The sequence below is a fragment of the Lampetra fluviatilis genome, chromosome 64 (assembly GCF_964198595.1).
Source record: "Lampetra fluviatilis chromosome 64, kcLamFluv1.1, whole genome shotgun sequence".
Classification (NCBI taxonomy): domain Eukaryota; kingdom Metazoa; phylum Chordata; class Hyperoartia; order Petromyzontiformes; family Petromyzontidae; genus Lampetra; species Lampetra fluviatilis.
The window spans coordinates 7,137,673-7,155,298 of NC_136338.1; the positions used below are offsets into that span (position 1 = coordinate 7,137,673).

The 17,626-nt window shown below is 49.6% G+C and overlaps 1 protein-coding gene across 1 annotated transcript in view; it reads right to left on the reverse strand.

Annotated features, from left to right (window-relative positions):
* The window catches only part of LOC144951916 (alpha-1,6-mannosylglycoprotein 6-beta-N-acetylglucosaminyltransferase B-like), a 51,045-nt gene that overhangs the window by 713 nt on the left and 32,706 nt on the right, over window positions 1-17,626 (reverse strand). Inside the window, exons 11-15 of the mRNA XM_078882260.1 lie at window positions 14,869-14,993; window positions 13,840-13,995; window positions 13,377-13,523; window positions 10,003-10,194; window positions 4,691-4,893 (exon numbers count right to left, since the gene is read on the reverse strand). Coding sequence (XP_078738386.1) covers window positions 4,691-4,893; window positions 10,003-10,194; window positions 13,377-13,523; window positions 13,840-13,995; window positions 14,869-14,993 — 823 coding nt within the window. The remainder of the gene's footprint in view (window positions 1-4,690; window positions 4,894-10,002; window positions 10,195-13,376; window positions 13,524-13,839; window positions 13,996-14,868; window positions 14,994-17,626) is intronic.

Sequence of the window (17,626 nt, forward strand, 5' to 3'; positions counted from 1 at the left end):
GTCCTTTTAAAGGCCAAAAGATCAGCCAAAGAAGAGTGGGACCTGGATTACGAGTGTATCAACTAAATGTGGAAGGCCTCTCATTTGCAAAGTGTGAGGTGCTCTTGACTTAAAGCTTTCGTGACTGCAGGAATTCATCTTCTTTGGGTCATTCGGTAAAGTTACGTAGATTGGTTCAAAGAAAATAACAACTAATCTACGTGACTTTACCGAAAGACCCAAAGAATAAGAATGTGAGGTGCTCGCCAACTGTTTACATCAAGAGAACATAAATGTTGTTGCGCTCTAGGAAACCCACTCTGAAGGTAACTTACTAGCGAACTATAAATGTAATTAATATGACATAATTTCCGCCATCGACCATCCGAAATACAGCCTCGCCACTTAAATCAAAGCAAGGCCTTATAGACTGAGGTGACAGAAGAAGTCATCACCAATGAAACATCAGCCATCACTATCAGAATAGGCCAGGTGCCAGTGACCAACGTGTACAAACTGCCGAAGACACCGTCTGGAGACAATGGAGCTCCCACTCAAGGCAGCGTTCATCATAAAGTGCCATTCTACACTGAATCTGTTGAACACGATGTTCATAAAACGAAACTTCCATCTACACCTTTCCGGTAACATAAGCCGTACAAAGATGTCAACGACGGCTTATCAGTACTGGCTCGGATCCTGTTTAACATCTTAACCTACGACCTGCCAAAGACGTAATCCCGCAAATTTGTCTATGCGGACAACATAGTGACACACTAACATAAGACTTGTCCGTATTAGAAGACTACTTCTGAAAGTGGATGCCACTGCCAAATCCATCGAAAACGACTGTCCCAATCCACCATCTCAATAATCATGACAAACGCCTAGTTGGAAGTGACTTTCTGTGGTAACCCTGGCAAAAGCGAGCCATATCCAAAGCACTGGGGCATTAGACAGAAGCCTCCAATTTAAAAAGCGCATTGCAAAGGTGTGCGAAAAAACTAAAAGCAGAGGGACTCTGATACGCACACTAGCCAGCACAATGTGGGAAGCCGCCACCAAAACTCTCCTCTGCACGGCCGCCCTTGCACTCGTGTAACTCCAGGGCTGAGTACTGCGTACCCCAGTCTGGACATCAAGCGCCCACATTAATAATTTGGACGTCCAATCAACAACATCCTTTGAACAATAACGGGTACAACTTAAATGCACTCCCACTCAGTGGCTACCGGTTCTGCCCAACATTCTACCGGCAAACCTTCGCCAGGATGCCGCGACATCAAATCAACTGGGAAAAAAATCCGAGGAAGTGATACATCTACCGTTACACCAATACCTGCTCGACCCTCCACGAACCCATCTGAAATCCCGGAAACCGATTTGGGATCGCGCGAGACAATTGGATGAAGCGGGGTCAAGTAAAGACTGCAGGTGAACACTGTTGAGTTCTGTGGAGGTTCCAAATAAAATACTCTTTGACGACCCCAGCACTGCTCTGCGCGGCTTTGATCTGCCCAAGAAAACTATGGTGCTCCATCAACCACTTCAGAACAGGCAACTAACTGGTCGCTGTGCACATCTCCTCACACAAGTGGAGAATTAAAGACAACCAAGTGTGACTGTGGCCATCCGAACCAGACAATAGACCCCATATCACGAACAACTGCATCCTATGCCCGCTCTCCAGCAGACTGAGCAGTATTAGTCGCACGACTCCTGAAGCTATCGCATGGATCACAGACATAAACTTGGACATGTGATTTGCACATACTTGCCATCCGCTAGAAGAAGAAGAATCGCTATGAGCACCATCACCATTATTCCATTCCCACAAGCATAGTACCATTTTTTTATTTTACCAGGTAAGGCGTGCCGAGCTATATAGCTCTTTTTTAGAAGCAACCTGGCCACAAATGATAGCCCAACGAAGTGGCTTATCATGTTTACATTTATACCATCCAAATACTATAAACGTGTGTTTATAAATTTGGGATGAACCGGAGGACACGGAGAAAACTACATGCAACCAGGGAGCGAAAGACATGCAAACTCCAAATATACAGCAGGCGTCAAGGTCGGGATCGAACCACGACCTCCTGCATACCAGCCGAGGTAGTTAACATATCCTGGCCACCGCGGCGCCCCAAAGCCTCGCTGAGTCTCAAGACTCATTTTGAGGAGGGCCCTGCAAAGTTTTACACAGTCAGTTGAGAAGCGATGTCGCTGCTGCTGCTCCTGATGTTGTGTGATCCCGATTGAGTTAACTTGGCAGGGAATTCCTCAGCAGTCTGTGAAGGCTTCACGGTGGGGTGATTACACTGTGTAACAATTTTTTATAAACCTTTTGTTCCTGGGTAGTAAGTGTTATTTCCTAATTATTTATGCCTCAAAAGTACAGAAAATGGCTATTATTCCCCACAAAGTTGTTTTTGTGACAAGGACATTGATATTTTGAAATTCACCTATTTTCCGAACATTCCAGATAGATTCAGTGCTGAGTAAACTTGGAGTAACTTCTCGGACATTCTAGAACTTTCCAGTAATATAAATCGTAATATAAATACAGGGGCCTTAAGCCCACCAGTTCAGTTTTGTTCCAGCTGCTGAATACAGATCTGCATTTTTCTGAAATCGCATCAAGAGGCTGCAAAGCATCCGGTAGACGCATTTTTCTATGTCTGCAGCCAATTTATCAAGACAAGAGCGAAAAAGTACTCTGTGGAAGCATCTGCTAAATGTGCGAGGCCTACAAAGCATATTTCGGCATGCCTGTCGGGGATCAAGACAAACCCTGGGCACCTCATTTCACCTGCGAGCAATGCAAAAAAACTCTGGAAGGTAAGATAGACAATTGTTGCTCAGAATTTTGTTATAAAATTTGTTACATTTTTAAAATGGTAAAATTTTGTAATTTTAAAATGTTTTACAATTTTTAATGTTATTCAAAAAATATATCATACATGAAAAATATTGCGAGAATCTCTTACACATTAGTCTTGAGTGAAATAAATGTATTTTTGTAGGATGGAGCCATGAAGTTCTCTATCCCAAGAATTTGGTGGGAACCCACTGACCACTCAAGCAACTGCTACTTCTGCATGGTGGACCCTTCCAAACGTCGGACTGGCAAGAATGCACCTGTTATCACATATCCGGACCTTCCTTCATCCATTACCCCGTTGCACACTACCATGAGCTCCCTGTACCCACTCCTTCGGAGAGAGAGCAGCCATCTTTAGAAGAGAGCAGCAAGTCAGAGAGCGAGGAAGACGTTGTAGATCTAGATGACAATTTCAGAGGTGGAGCTGAGGAGAGAAACCCATACTACCCCAACAAAAAATACCTAAACGACTTGATCAGAGCTCTTCGTCTTACCAAGTCCAATGCCGAGCTTTTGACGTCTAGGCTCAAGTAGTGGGAACTTGTTGGATGAAAGTGTGCAAGTCGCGGATCAGAGGAAGCGTCGCAAACCTTTTTGCAGCTTCTTCACCCATCAAGATGGGCTCTGCTTCTGCCACAATGTGACCAGTCTGTTCGAGGCAATCGGAATCGCCTGTAACCAGAATGAGTGGCGCCTCTTCATTGACAGCTCATCAAGGAGCCTCAAAGCCGCTCCATAATGGTAACAAGTACCCATCTCTTCCCCTGGCTCACTCGGTGCACCTCAGAGAATTACAACAGCATCAATACCTTGCTGGACGCCTTGGGAGGTCATCGTAGACTTCAAAATGGTGGCATTCCTGATGGGTCTCTAAGGCGGTTTTACCAAGTTTCTCTGCTATCTTTGCTTTTGGGACAGCAGGGACACCAAGGCACACTACCACAGGCGGGACTGGCCACAGCGGACCAAGTTCTCTGTGTGGAGGAACAACGTCAAGTGGGATCCACTGGTGGACCCCTGGAAGGTGCTGATGCCATCACTGCACCTCAAATTGGGCATTATGAAACAATTTGTCAGAGCTGTAGATAAAGAGTCAGCAGTCAAGTACCTTCAATACTTCTTCCTTAAGCTGTCTGAGGCAACGGTCAAAGCTGGTGTCTTCGGACCACAGATAAAGAAGATCCTGGAGTGCAATGCATTCCCCAAGAAGCTCAATAGTAAGGAGAAAGCGGCTTAGGACAGCTTTATATCGCACTGGTTCATGGCTTCCTGGGCAATCACAAGGTCGAAAACTATGTGGAACTGGTTGAGACTGGTGAAGAACTATAGCACAATGGGCTGTAGGATGTCCCTCAAAGTCCATATCCTTGATGCTCATCTTAATAAATTCAAGGAGAACATGTGAGCGTACTCGGAGGAGCAAGGTGAGCGCTTCCACCAGGATATACTGGACTTTGAATACCGCTACCAAGGACAGTATAACGAGAACATAATGGGAGACTACATTTGGGGGCTGATTCATGAGAGTGATTTACAGTATAATCGTAAATCTCGAAAAACTACTCACTTCGAAATCTTTCGTAGTAATTTTTGTATTACTTTTGTATAAATACATATTAATTTTGATTCGTATTTTTTCTGACTTTATGTGAATGAAAAGACACAAATTCGCCCGTTTTCTCGTGGGGAATAATATCCATATTCTATACTTTTTAGGCATAAACAATTAGGAAATAACACTTACTACCCAGGAACAAAAATGGTGTTACCTTGTGTTATTTGTATTTGTGCGAGGGAGGAGGAGTGCAAGGAGGAGGGACTGGACACCTGAGTAGCGCTCCTGGGGAGTTGAGAAGCTGAAAGAACGCCGGCTCGCACACCCAGCCCCGTGCGGCGCACGCGTCCACGCACGAAACCGCCACAGCAGCCTCCCCAGAGTCCTCTCCATCCTCACCCCGCGATGGTGTCGTCACCGCACGCAGCGCTGAGTGGGGAGGCCATGCACGCAGCGCCCCAGGTGCACAGAAGTCCTGCATGCATGTAGACAGACAGAGAGAGGCGAAGAGACAGGCAGAGGGGGGAGGCAGAGAGAGATAGACGCACGCGTTGTGTGATGGCAGAGAGCCGGCCCCAAATAATTAAGATAAACATCCTAAACTAAAACTGGAAAATTTAAAACTATCCAGTGTGCGACTGTGGTCATCCAGAATAGACTATACAATGTATAACGACACAATTTCCCCGATCCACGAATACGATTGAGACATCACAGTTGACGATACACTGCTGCTCCTGATGCGATGGTCTGGCCTGACCACCTGAATGTAAAATTGTAGTTGTTGTTCTGTACCTACATCAGCCGTACAAAAGAAGAAGCGGTCAGCTCGCCCGACTTGGGAAGCATGATAGTAGATACCTCCTCGTGGACAACAACAGCCGTGTGGACAACAACAGCCGGCACTGTCAATCCTCTCAATTAACATTGAAGATACTCACAGGCCAAAGCTGACATCCTGGCAGTTATATGAGAGGAGTATATTGTATGCTTACAGGAGACACACAAAGGTCATGAAAACCCCCGCCCAATGATTGAGGGGAAAGCACTCGTTGCTGAACAAGAGATAGGCAGTATGACAGTGTGGTCTTTGCTAGAGCTACCCTGAATTTGAGAGTGCATAACCAATACAAGCAAGAACAACATCAAAACCATCACACTTAGCCTCAAGAACATCGCCATAACATCCTTATACAAACCACCATCAAGTACTATCGAGTGGAACATTTTACCGGATGGCTGAATACGCATGAAGAGCCTCGTGATCGGGGACATCAACTCCCATAACACAATTGGGGATACGATGCACCCCCAAATGGAACAATGTGCAGAGTTCATTCACCTGATGCTGGCACCTGACACCAAACACCCCAAGCCATTCAACAGCAGCCGCGGGAGAAGAGGCTACAACACAGACCTCAGATTTGCAAGCAATGAAATTAGCCACATGTGCCGGAAAGCAGTACTAGAGCCCAACACCGTCCGAGAAGCATCAAACCAAGGTCATCACATACAGTGCAAAACACTCACACTTTCGCAGACGATTCAACCTGAAAAAAGACAATTGGATAGCCTTCACAGAGGCAGTGGAGGATTCAATCAAGGACATCACTCCCACCCATTGAAACCCCCACACTTTCATGAGAGCTGTGAAAATAAGTGCTTGCTGCTTCATCCCAAGGGGCTGCTGCACAATATACATCCCAGGCATGTCAGGCACAATTTCTGAGCTGTTTCCCCTCCATGAGAATGAATACCATTTCCACCCCTTCTCAGAATCCACCATTACGCTAGGAGAAACCCTAATAGACAATATAGGAGTAGAGTGACACAATTTTTGGAGAGAGATGATCGTGAATACCAATCTGGCATGTAACAGCAAGAAAGCTTGGGCGACCAGAAGAAAACTGGGAGGTGACAACATCACACCTCTAGCCATATAAAATTTTACTGCCAACCAGGTTCCACAACTGCTCAAAAATGGGAAGCGTTTGCAAAGAAAAACACCAGAGATCACCATCACTGTATTATACCACATGACAAGCAACCACCCAAGAGACTTAACCCGCCCACTTAATATGGGGGATGTGACAGCCGGCAAAGGACTTCTTAAACAGGGAAGGCAGCAGAAGTGGATAATATACTCGTTGAGATGATATAACATCGAGGACCTATTCAACAAATGTATGATGAGTAAATAGATACCATGAGGGAAGGCATAGCTCTGCCCAAATCAGGAAAGACTTTTCATCAACAAAAAGCTATCGACCGAAGCATCACTTATATAACTTAAAGCTTTCGTGACTGCAGGAATTCAGATTATCTGGGGTTTTCGGTTAAGCCACATATATAGAATAAATTACAAAAATCTAAATCACGACGTTTCGATCGCTTGTGTTGCGATCGAAACGTCGTGATTTAGATTTTTGTAATTTATTCTATCTACGTGGCTTTATCAAAAGACCCAAAGATATAACTTACATACTCTTATCTTGCAATTAATTTCACTTTGGTAGATTTAAAACGCATACGAGGCCAAGCAGGTTTCATACCCGGCCAATCCTGTGCAGGCCAACTATTAAACATCACACAGCACATCGAAGATGGCTTCCAACAGAAGTTGATCACCAGTGCAGCGTTTGTTGATCTATCTGCTGCATATGGCACTGTTCAATACAGTATCCCAGTCCACAAACTGCACCTCATGACTGGCGACCTAGATCTGAGCTAGGCCATTCATAGCCTCAGAGAACAAATGCTTCAACGTGAAGCTAAACGGGCAGAAAAGTAGATGTTGGTCTCAAAAGAATGGCTTACCACAGGGCAGTGTGCTCGCCCCACTTTTATTAAATATCTACACCAACGATTAGCCACTTCAATCTAGATTTGAAAATGATGATTGCTTGTGTTGCAATCGAAACGTCGTGATTTAATTTCTTTTATTTTATACCTACGTGACTTTACCGATTAGCCACTTTCTGCTGAATGTCAGTTGTTCATCTATGCACAAAGCAGAGGAATTTCGAGGACACAGAGAATATCCTAAAGAGGGCACTGGATGAGATGTCAAGATACTCCCCAAATGATCATCTCAAACCAAACCTGAGTAAAACCCAAATCTGTGACTTCCACTTGAGAAACCGGGATGCAGAGCGACACCTGAATGTCACCTGGGGAGACCAGAGCCTCAAACACTAGAGTCACCCAGTGTACTTCAGAGTAACGGTGGATCGTATACTCAGCTACAAAAAGCACTTTTTAAATAGCAAAGCCAAGGTCAACACACAAAACAACATTTTACGAAAGCTCGCAAATTCAAAGTGGGGAGCACATCCATCTAATCTACACACCACCGCCTTAATACTTTGTTTCTCTGTGGTTGAATATGTGTGCTTCTTCACCCGGTGATACTCAACTGACAGTAATTGTGTCGATACCACCATAAATGATACGTGCAGAAACATACATAACAGGGTGCCCCTATATTGCACTATTTGGCATAGTGCCCCCCCTAACATCAAAAAGAGATTAGCAGGTGACCACGACCGGCAAGTCCTGGACATCTGCCATCTGATACGTGGCCATCCACCAGCACCACCATCATCTCTTATCAAGAAACAGCTTCTTGTGCTCCACTGTACCACTGTCCAGAAATCTGCCAGAACTTCCCTCTGGCAAAAAGAATGAGAAAAATCAAGTAGCAAAGCTGCCAAATGGAGGCAGCGAAGATTCACCCCCCCCCCCCCCAGTGAGGATCTTGCATCTAGCTCCAATTCCAAATGGATCACATGGCAGAGCCTAAACAGACTGAGAGAGTGGGTTTCATACAACCCTGACCAATGTGCTTGTTAGGAGAAGCAAACCATGGATCATCTCCTGAGATGCCCTGCAGCACCACAATGCACTTCTCAAGGTTTGGCAATGCCAACACTAGAAGTGGTGGCCTGTGCAGAATATTGGGAAAAGACCGTATAGGCTGGATAAGCGACATAATAAAGAAAACCTAACTTTCTAAAAAAACTATTAAAACGAAACTATTTTATTTTACCAGGTAGTAAGGCCTACTGAGCTATGTAGCTCTTTTTCAAAAGCAACCTGGTCACAAATGATATCTTAAGTCAACAAAGGGGCTTATCACGAGGACATTTATAGCAGCCAAATACTCTAAATGCGTGATGTAGATTCTAATCGTGGAGGGTAAAACCGGAGGACCCGGAGACAAATCCACGCAGCCACAGGGAGAGACACGCAAAACTCCAAATTCAGTCTGTTCTACTATAACGCCACATGTTGTTTTCATAACGCAAATTGGACATAACACGTTTAATGTATTAGGAAACACATTTTTTAAACCACGGACGGGAAATGGATATCATGCGATTGAGTGAACAGAACTACAAGGTGCGGGTAGGAATAAGTGTGTATTGATCTCTGTGGATCTCTGTTTGTCTTTGGTTATATATGAGTCTCTGTATCTCCGTGGGTCTCTATGGGTCTCTGGTTATATACGAGTCTCTGTATCTCTGTGGGTCTCTGTAGGTCTATGCGTCTCTGTATCTCTGTGGGTCTCTATGGGTCTCTTTATCTCTGTGGGTCTCTATGGGTCTCTGTATCTCTGTGGGTTTCTATGGGTCTCTGTATCTCTGTGGGTCTCTATGGGTCTCTGTATCTCTGTGGGTCTCTATGAGTCTCTGTATCTCTGTGGGTCTCTATGAGTCTCTGTATCTCTGTGGGTCTCTATGGGTCTCTATGGGTCTCCTCCGTCCGATATTAGGAAGCCACTGGGAGCTACGCACTTTTAAATCATCACCGAGATTAAAAACTCATTTGATTAGAACTGCTTGTTTTTGTGTTTAGTTTGTTGTACTTCCCCCCGGACCTATGATTAGCACAGTTGGCTACTTATGGTGTGCGAAATAAGTTCACGCATATACACTCGATCCCCCACGCAGAGTAACAGATGATATTAAATCACAATTGGCCGCACTGCGCTCTGCTGGAAATCCAGGGTATGGCACCTCCCAAACGCCCACGGGCATATGGAGATATCCGTCACGGCGATCCGCCAACCCTCGCCAGCACGTGGTGCTGCCGCAGTGCCGCCGCAGTGCCACCACGTCGCCCGCTCGCAGTGCCATCACAGTGCCACTGCATCGCCTACTCGCAGTGCCACTGCAGTGCCACTGCATCGCCTACTCGCAGTGCCACTGCAGTGCCACTGCATCGCCTACTCGCAGTGCCACTGCAGTGCCACTGCAGTGCCACTGCATCGCCTACTCGCAGTGCCACTGCAGTGCCACTACATCGCCACTGCAGTGCCGCTGCAGTGCCACTTCATCGCCACTGCATCGCCACTGCAGTGCCACTGCAGTGCCGCTGCATCGCCACTGCATCGCCACTGCATCGCCACTGCATCGCCACTGCAGTGCCACTGCATCGCCACTGCATCGCCACTGCAGTGCCACAATGTCTCCGAATCGTAATGCCACCACAGTGTCACCGCAGTGCCACCACAGTGCCCCCAACGCGGTGTCACCGCAATGCCACTGCAGTGCCACCACAGTGGTGCCAGCGCGTCGCCCACCTGGTGGCGCAGGTAGGCGTCCACGCGTTGCAGTGTGCCCTCAGCGGTGAACTCGAGCGGGACGTGGGGCGTGACCGAGGAGTGGGCGATCGCCTGCACGGTGCGCGCCACCTCGGCCGGGTCGCTCGCGTCGACGGTCCACGCGTGCGGACGCCCCACCAACGTCTCCACATACGGGTGCTGCGACGTCAGCTGTGGCAGCGGCGGTGGCAGTGGTACGGAGACAAAGCGGTGTGAGTCCACATGTCTCCGTGTCTGTGTGTGAGTCTCCGTGTCTGTGTGTGAGTCTCCGTGTCTCTCTGTGTGAGTCTCCGTGTCTCTGTGTGTGAGTCTCCGTGACTGTGTGTGAGTCTCCGTGTCTCTGCGCGAGTCTCCGTGTCTCAGCGTGTGAGTCTCCGTGTCTCTGCGTGTGAGTCTCCGTGTCTGTGTGTGAGTCTCCGTGTCTCTCTGTGTGAGTCTCCGTGTCTCTGTGTGTGAGTCTCTGTGGCTGTGTGTGAGTCTCCGTGTCTCGGTGTGCGAGTCTCCGTGTCTCTGTGTGTGAGTCTCCGTGTCTCTGTGTGAGTCTCCATGTCTCTGTGTGTGAGTCTCTGTGTCTCTGTGTGTGAGTCTCCGTGTCTCTGTGTGTGAGTCTCCGTGTCTCGGTGTATGAGTCTCCGTGTCTCGGTGTGTGAGTCTCCGTGTCTCTGTGTGAGTCTCCGTGTCTCTGCGTGTGAGTCTCTGTGTCTCTGCGTGTGAGTCTCCGTGTCTCTGTGTGTGAGTCTCCGTGTCTCTGTGTGTGAGTCTCCGTGTCTCGGTGTGTGAGTCTCCGTGTCTCGGTGTGTGAGTCTCCGTGTCTCGGTGTGTGAGTCTCCGTGTCTCTGTGTGTGAGTCTCCGTGTCTCTGTGTGTGAGTCTCCGTGTCTCTATGTGTGAGTCTCCGTGTCTGTGTGTGAGTCTCCGTGTATCTGTGTGTGAGTCTCCGTGTCTCTGTGTGTGAGTCTCCGTGTCTCTGCGTGTGAGTCTCCGTGTCTCTGCGTGAGTCTCCGTGTCTCTGCGTGCGAGTCTCCGTGTCTCTGCGTGTGAGTCTCCGTGTCTCTGCGTGTAAGTCTCCGTGTCTCTGCGTGTGAGTCTGCGTGTCTCTGTGTGAGTCTCTGTGTCTCTGTGTGTGAGTCTCCGTGTCTCTGTGTGTGAGTCTCCGTGTCTCGGTGTATGAGTCTCCGTGTCTCGGTGTATGAGTCTCCGTGTCTCTATGTGTGAGTCTCCGTGTCTGTGTGTGAGTCTCCGTGTCTCTGTGTGTGAGTCTCCGTGTCTCTGTGTGTGAGTCTCCGTGTCTCTGCGTGTGAGTCTCCGTGTCTCTGCGTGTGAGTCTCCGTGTCTCTGCGTGAGTCTCCGTGTCTCTGCGTGTGAGTCTCCGTGTCTCTGCGTGTGAGTCTCCGTGTCTCTGCGTGTGAGTCTCCGTGTCTCTGTGTGTGAGTTTCCGTGTCTCTGCGTGTGAGTCTCCATGTGTCTCTGCGTGAGTCTCCGTGTCTCTGCGTGAGTCTCCGTGTCTCTGTGTGTGAGTCTCCATGTGTCTGTGTGTGAGTCTCCGTATCTCTATGTGTGAGTCTTCGTGTCTCTATGTGTGAGTCTCTGTGTCTCTGTGTGTGAGTCTCCGTGGCTGTGTGTGAGTCTCCGTGTCTCGGTGTGTGAGTCTCCGTGTCTCTGTGTGTGAGTCTCCGTGGCTGTGTGTGTGTCTCCGTGTCTGTGTGTGAGTCTCCGTGTCTCTGTGTGTGAGTCTCCGTGTCTCTGTGTGTGAGTCTCCGTGTCTCTGTGTGTGAGTCTCCGTGTCTCTGCGTGTGAGTCTCCGTGTCTCTGCGTGTGAGTCTCCGTGTCTCTGCGTGAGTCTCCGTGTCTCTGCGTGTGAGTCTCCGTGTCTCTGCGTGTGAGTCTCCGTGTCTCTGCGTGTGAGTCTCCGTGTCTCTGTGTGTGAGTCTCCGTGTCTCTGTGTGTGAGTCTCCGTGTCTCTGCGTGTGAGTCTCCATGTGTCTCTGCGTGAGTCTCCGTGTCTCTGCGTGAGTCTCCATGTGTCTGTGTGTGAGTCTCCGTGTCTCTATGTGTGAGTCTCCGTGTCTCTATGTGTGAGTCTCTGTGTCTCTGGGTGTGAGTCTCCGTGGCTGTGTGTGAGTCTCCGTGTCTCGGTGTGTGAGTCTCCGTGTCTCTGTGTGTGAGTCTCCGTGGCTGTGTGTGTGTCTCCGTGTCTGTGTGTGAGTCTCCGTGTCTCTGTGTGTGAGTCTCCGTGTCTCTGTGTGTGAGTCTCCGTGTCTCTGTGTGTGAGTCTCCGTGTCTCTGTGTGTGAGTCTCCGTGTCTCTACGCGTGAGTCTCCGTGTCTCTGCGCGTGAGTCTCCGTGTCTCTGTGTGTGAGTCTCCATGTGTCTGTGTGTGAGTCTCCGTGTCTCTATGTGTGAGTCTCCGTGTCTCTATGTGTGAGTCTCTGTGTCTCTGTGTGTGAGTCTCCGTGGCTGTGTGTGAGTCTCCGTGTCTCGGTGTGTGAGTCTCCGTGTCTCTGTGTGTGAGTCTCCGTGGCTGTATGTGTGTCTCCGTGTCTGTGTGTGAGTCTCCGTGTCTCTGTGTGTGAGTCTCCGTGTCTCTGTGTGTGAGTCTCCGTGTCTCTGTGTGTGAGTCTCCATGTCTCTGTGTGTGAGTCCGTGTATCTCTGCATGTAAGTCTGCGTGTATCTCTGCGCGTGAGTCCGCATGTCTTTGCGTGTGAGTGTCTGTGTGTGAGTCCCCGTGTCTCTGGGTGTGATACTGTGCCTCTGTGTGCGAGTCTCCATGTCTCAGTGTGAGTCTCTGCGTGAGAATCCGCGTTTCGTTGCGCGTGAGTCCGCGTGTCTCTGAGCACGAGTCCGCGTATCTCTGCGTGAGTCCGTGTGTCTCTGCATGTGAGTCCGTATGTCTCTGCATGTGAGTCCGTGTGTCTCTGTGTGTGAGTCTACGTGTCTCTGGGTGTGATACTGTGTCTCAGAGTGTGAGTCCACGTGTCTCGATGTGTCTCTGCGTGAGTCCACGTGTGTCTTCATGAGTCCACGTGTCTCTGCGTAGTCTCTAGGCACGAGTCCATGTGTCTCTGCTTGAGTCTGTGTGTCTCTGCTTGAGTCTGTATGTCTCTGAGCGAGTCTGTGTGTCTCTGAGTGAGTCTGTGTGTCTCTGCGTCTGAGTCCGCGTGTCTCTGCGTAAGTCTCTACGCGCAAGTCCACGTGTCTCTGCGTGAGTCCACGCGCGTCTCTGCATGTGAGTCTACGCGCGTCTCTGCTTGCGAGTCTTTGCACGTTTCTGCGTGCGAGTCAAAGAGTGTCTCTGCGTGCAAGTCTACGTGTGTCTTTGCGCATGCGAGTCTGCGCGCATATCTCTGCATACCAGTCGAGCGGTGGGCTTGCCCTGGAAGAAGGCCGTGTGGTTAGACGAGTGTGGGGGGCTGAACCGTGGCAGGAGCACAGCACAGCCGCTGGCGATCGCCTCCAGTGGGGCCGGACCCTCGTAGGGGAAGCCCAGCCCCACGAACAGCTGAGGGACACGCACATGGCGGCCGGGGTCACTCCACTGCTGGATGAGGCCTGCCGAATCTACCACCGTCACTCACCATCACCCAATGCAAGAACACCCCATGCGAGTCTATAGGTCTCTTTATGAGTCTATGGGTCGCTGTATGAGTCTATGGGTCTCTGTATGAGGCTATGGGTCTCTGTATGAGGCTATGGGTCTCTGTATGAGGCTATGGGTCTCTGTATGAGGCTATGGGTCTCTGTGTACATCCCATTTGGTAATCCAAATGAGACAATCCAAATGGGATGTACAAATGCGGATGTAAGTGTAACTGAACCTTGGCTCGGTGTAGCAGTGCCTGCAGCTGTGGCTGGGCCAGGAGGCCATGGTTGGTGACGAAAGCAGGCAATGTGGAGACGGCTCCCGGCGGCTGGTACACCGTGGCGTGCAGATCCATCTGCTCTGCTATGACTCGCAGGTACGACTCCTTGCCCTGGACAGACGCAAAGAGACAGAGACAGAAAAATGGAGAGAGACACAAGAGACAGATAGAGACACAGACGCAGAGGCACAGAGATGGAGAGAGACAGAGAGGCGACAGAGAGACAGAGAGAGACATAAAGAGAGAATGAGACAGAGAGATGGAGACACAAAGAGACAAAGACAGAGTGATGTGGCCCAGCAGGAGCACGTACGCCTTTTGTAGGTGCCATAGTGAGATGTTAACTACCTCACCTGGTATACAGGAGGTCGTGGGTTCGATTTCGACCCTGACACCTGCTGGATATTTGGAGTTTGCGTGTCTTTCTCTCTCCCCGTGGCCACGTGGATTTTTGAAGTATTTGGCTGCTATAAAGTTCCACGTGATGATGACAAGCCACTTAGTTGGGCTATCATTTGTGGCCAGGTCGCTTCTGAAAGAGAGCAACGAGGGCTGTCCTCGACTTATGAATTTGTTCCTGAGGCCCGTTCCTCACTCGAACGGTTAGTAAGTCAAAATGCAAGAATGCACTCCGATGAACAAAATAGTTCCGTGGCTCAATTTGCAAGCGCGAGTTCGCGTTTTAAGCCAAAGTTAGCAAAAATATGTTTTTTCATGGAAGCTTTTTCATAAGTGCCGAGTGTTCGTAAGTCGAGCACTGTCTGTATCGCTGGTGAAATAAAAAAAAAAGAGTTAAAATTGAGTTTTAGTGTAACTGGGATCATACAGAACCAGCATCAGCCGCAGCAGCGGCACCACGAGGGGTCCCAGGGTCCCCTGTCAGGGTCACCTGGTAGGGTCACCTGCCAAGGTCACTCCTCCCAGGTTCACCTCCCAGGGTCACCTTTCCCAGGTTCCCTTCCCAGGGTCACCGTTCAGGGTCACCTGCCACATGTACTCTGCCTTGCCGTAGACGAGCGCCATGCGGTTGTCCTTTTGCATCTCCGCGGCCTCCTCCTCCTCTGGGATGGCACTCACGAAGCCCAGGAATGAGTTGTCTGGCGTGTGTGCTGCCACACAAACAAACACACGCACGCACGCACGCAGGCACACGCAGACATGCACGTACATGCGCACGCACACACACATGCACACGCACACACATGCACACACACAGATACATGCGCACACATACACACGTACATATATACACGCACACACAACAAACACGCACACAACAACAACCGCCATTTTCCACTGAGTGGCGGTGACGTCACCACGGCGCTTGTGCTAGGCCATGTGCACCTTGAGGCCACGTGAAGTGTCGAACGTCCGCTGGCAGGAGGTCACGGGGCAGACCCAGGTGCCACGGGTCGACTGACTGAGATGACTGGCTGATGCACCACCTGTGCCCCCTCCTGTGCCAACTTGCTGTGCTTTAGCCACCCGGTGCTCCGCTCGTTGTTGTGAGATCACTCCTCCGCCCTCCGTTGTTGTTGGAGGGCGACTGCCTCCAACTGCCCAGTAGTAGCGTCCTTCACGAGCCTCCTCCACAGAGGCCGATCTTGACACCGCTGGTACCAGTCATCGGCAAATTCACTCAGCTCCACATCCTCCTGTTCCACGTCACTCCATCTCCTTTCTAGCCCGTGCCGCGCCCGTTTAGCCCCCTCTATCCGGCTGAACAAAAGCTGTTTTGGCACGCCGTGGCTGGGCATGCGGGCTACATGGCCCAGCCAACGCAGCCTTGCCTGCCGGAGGAGCTCACACACACGCACACAGGCAAAGGTCCCGCTTGTTGCCCACACGCAAGCAGTCCATCTCCCTCAGTCGCCCGGCCACCTTTGTCTCTCCAGAGCCGATGTCTACATACACCACACTGGGTCCTCATTTCGGGCCGAGTCGACCTAGGGGAAGCCCAGGATCAGTTCAAAGTTTCGCTTGCAGCATGCAGCACGCTAGTAACTACCCACACGCATGAAGTCTGCAGAACACGGTGAGGACACAGAAACACTCACTCACTCGCCCGCTCACTCATACTCCTTCGCACTCACAGAACATGGAGAGGACGCAGAAACACTCACTCATTCGCTCACTCATACTCCTTCACACTCACAGAACACGGAGAGGACACAGAAACACTCACTCACTCGCTCGCTCACACTCCTTCACACTCGCAGAACACGGTGAGGACACAGAAACACTCACTCGTTCGCTCGCTCGCTCGCTCACACTCCTTCACACTCACAGAACACAGTGAGGACACAAACACTCACTCACTCGCTCGTCAACTCACACTCCTTCACACTCACAGAACACGGAGAAGACACCGAAACACTCACTCGCTTGCTCACTCACACTCCTTCACACTCACAGAACACTGTGAGGACACAGAAACACTCACTCACTTGCTCGCTCACTCACACTCCTTCACACTCAGAACACTGTGAGGACACAGAACACTGTGAGGACACAGAAACACTCACTCACTCACTCGCTCGCTCACACTCCTTCACACTCACAGAACACGGTGAGGACACAGAAACACTCACTCACTCGCTCACTCACACTCCTTCACACTCACAGAACACGGAGAGGACACAGAAACACTCACTCGCTCGCTCACTCACACTCCTTCACACTCACAGAACACGGAGAAGACACCGAAAAACTCACTCGCTTGCTCACTCACACTCCTTCACACTCCTTCACACTCACAGAACACGGAGGACACAGAAATACTCACTTGCTCGCACACTAACACTCATCTTCTTGGTTCTTTTGGTAAAGTCACGTAGAAGGGAAGTAATAAAATAATAAAAATAAAACATAATAAAATAATTCTCACGACGTTTTGGCCACAACGCAAGCAGCCGTCCTCAGGTGGAGAACAGGTCCGTCAAGTAGATAGAGTCTGAATGTCACGCTCCAGGCTTGGAGCGACTATTTATGCTGGGATGGAGTAGCGAAGAGCGTCTTGACAAAATAATTTGCATATCAAGAGGAATTTAGCATATTCATGGGAAATGCAGATATGCGATTAGCACTACTTGTGAAATGCGTAGGAGGTTTGGCGAGGGGTTTAAAGTCATTATGCCCATGCATTATGCAGGATTAGCAGAATCAAAGGGAGGGAGTAAGGTCAGAATTAATAAAGGGAAGGAATGTTAATAATATGGTGTCACAGCAACTAATATGCTTATTGACTATACCTTGTCATATTACACTATGTTTTATTCTACCCACTCAACTGTATAGCACACTGCTATATATTTGTAATGTAGTAACTCGGCGGGAGACGACTTCACGGGTAACACACTCTTTATTTTACCAAACTCGTTCACAGGTGACTAACACCTACTTAGTATCTCGGGTGACAAACACCCACTTAGTATCGCGGGTGACAAACACCCACTTAGTATCTCGGGTGACAAACACCCACTTAGTATCTCGGGTGACAAACACCCACTTAGCTACCCTGGCGACTAACGCCCACTGAGCTACTCGGGTGACCAACACCCACTTAGCTACTCGGCGACTAACGCCCACTGAGCTACTCGGGTGACCAACACCCACTTAGCTACTCGGCGACTAACGCCCCTGAGCTACTCGGGTGACCAACACCCACTTAGCTACCCTGGCGACTAACGCCCACTGAGCTACTCGGGACACTCCCTGCCCGGGGTATCTGTCTTGACTGTGG